This window comes from Penaeus chinensis, chromosome 34, assembly GCF_019202785.1.
Source record: "Penaeus chinensis breed Huanghai No. 1 chromosome 34, ASM1920278v2, whole genome shotgun sequence".
NCBI lineage: Eukaryota > Metazoa > Arthropoda > Malacostraca > Decapoda > Penaeidae > Penaeus > Penaeus chinensis.
Genome location: NC_061852.1, coordinates 28,067,810 through 28,070,309, shown reverse-complemented (window position 1 = coordinate 28,070,309; position 2,500 = coordinate 28,067,810). Strand labels below are relative to the sequence as shown.

The 2,500-nt window shown below is 35.5% G+C and overlaps 1 protein-coding gene across 2 annotated transcripts in view; it reads right to left on the bottom strand.

Annotated features, from left to right (window-relative positions):
* Nucleotides 1-2,500, bottom strand: part of LOC125043916 (sialin-like) — a 6,808-nt gene that overhangs the window by 3,358 nt on the left and 950 nt on the right. For both annotated transcript variants that reach the window (XM_047640293.1, XM_047640294.1), the window contains exon 3: nucleotides 205-416. In XM_047640293.1, the coding sequence (XP_047496249.1) occupies nucleotides 205-416 (212 nt within the window). The remainder of the gene's footprint in view (nucleotides 1-204; nucleotides 417-2,500) is intronic.

Below are 2,500 nucleotides of genomic sequence, written 5' to 3'. Positions count from 1 at the left end.
TCTACCAGTACCTCTGTTCCCCTCTCCCTCTCCCATCCCATCTCCCTCTCCTTCTCCTTCTCCCTCTCTCTCTCCCTCCCCAATTCCCTCTACCTCCCCCATTCCCTCTCCCTCTCAATATCCTTCTCCCTTCCCCCTCCCTCTCCTTCTCCCTCCCCCCTCCCCCTCCCTCTCCTTTTCCTTCTCCAGTCCTCAAGAGCCCACCTGATATGTCTCCTGAGGATCATAATCGTCGGGCGGCGGGCAAACGTCGGCGCTTCCGTTGGTGGCGTTGGAGGAGTTTAATGGCGTCGTCGTTACCATGGCGACGATGGCAACCGAGAGGGAGATGCGGATGGTGTACATGACGGTGATGCCGAGGCTGCCGAGAAAAGCCAGGGTGTGGCGAGCGCCCCAGCCTTTTGTGCTGATGCTACCTGGTATTATTATTATTATTATTATTATTATTACTACTATTATCATCATCACTATTACTAGCAGTAGTAGCAGTAGCAGTATAACTATTATTCTTAATAACTATTAATGTCATTATTCATTATCAAGCGTATATCACTATTAATGTGGTTAATATTATTATTATCATTATTGTTACAGTTATTGTCATTATTTTTATTATCATTATTGTTACTTTTATTCTCATTATTATTATTGTTCTTATTATCATTATCATGATAATGATTACTATTATTATTTTCATTATCATCACTATCATTACTATAGTTATTGTTTTTATCATCATCATTATTTCATTTTTGTTATTATTATTGTTATTGTTTTTATAATTATTGTTATTATTACTATTATTATTATTATTATTATCATCATTGTTTTTTGCTATTATTGTTATTTTTATTATCGCTGTTATCATTGCCATTATCATTATCATTATTGTTATTATCATTATCATTATTATTATTATTATTGTCATTACTATTATTATTATTGTCATTATTATCCTCATCATCATTATCACTATTATTCTTATTATTATTATAACCCTCTACATTATTACTATCACTATTATCATTATTATTATTAAGATTATTTATCATTATCATTATTGGTATTATTACTATTTTCAATGATATTGATAATTATAATGATAATATTACTTTTACCATTATTATCATTATCATCTTTATCATTATTATCTTTGTTAAGTCGTCTTTTCCATTGGTTATGGCTTACGCGACATCTCTCACGCGACAGGAATTGAGCAGCCAGTAAACATTTGTCGAGTTGCCAAATGCATTCTTCCTACCTCGGTTATTTTCGTGCATATTCGTACTTAATTTGGGTATCTATAATACAGCACAACCCATAATGAAATATCAAAGGCCATCTAGGATATTATATTCCAAAAATACTGTACTAGTCGAAAAATAACCAATACAGTAAAACACTTAGCCGTCAACTGTGGCCATTCCCATTACGTCACAAAATTGGGCGGAGCTTAGCGGCGTGTTTCGCCTCCGATCACGAGACAGGTTTTGGGTGTCGCGAGACGTGGCGCCTAATTGCCACCGGGAAAAATGGCATAGTTGTTATCATCATTGTCGCTTTTATTTTCATCATTACGATCAGTGTCACTTTTATTTTTATCATTACGATCAGTGTCATTTTTATTCATATCACTAGCATTACCATTATTAGTAGTAATATTCGCATTATCATGTGATCATTGTTATTATCATTTCTATTACTATATATATTTGTTTTTACCACTTTCGTCTTTATTGATATTTCGTTTAATAATGATATAAGTGTCTTGAAATAAGTAAGATTGTCTTCCTGCGTTCAAAACATTCGCAGGAGAGCAAGTAGAATAAAAAGTGATCTAGACATATAAAAATAATAAAATTTCCTTGGAATGTCCTAAACGAAAAAAATCGCAAGATCCAATAAAAAGATACAGAAAATGGAACCTGCAATCCTATATGACCGGTAAGCGGAAAGTGTAAGGCCGCCTCACTGCAGAGAATAAGGAAGCTAAGTCTGAAATTGTCAGCTGGATTATTACTAACGAGGCGACAAGTCTTCGATCACCTTGGCAAACCGCGCCTTGTGCCAGACCCCGTCAAAAGTCTTATCTTGGACAACGACACAAGAGTCCGGGGTGGATCTCCCTTTGAGAAAATCGTGACGGGAAACTAATAAAATAGAATTTACATTTTCTGAGGAAAATTGATAAAAAAAAAAAAAAACCTTAGGGGGTTCGGAAAAAAGCGGAAGATAAGCTGATAAGTAGAAAGACGAGAGAGATCACCCCTTCTGACTATATAGGCTGATCAAACCGATATTCCCAAAGACAAAAAACAAGAAAGACGGCAAAACACCGGTGTTAGCCCATCATAACCTTTGGGGAATCTTGCTGCATTACCGTCAGATACATTTATCTCTTTACAGGTTAGACTCAAGGCAAAAGTCAACACACGTAGATATACAAATGATAAACATATTAAACCACAATATAGCTGGCAAACGAGTAATCAATATCACG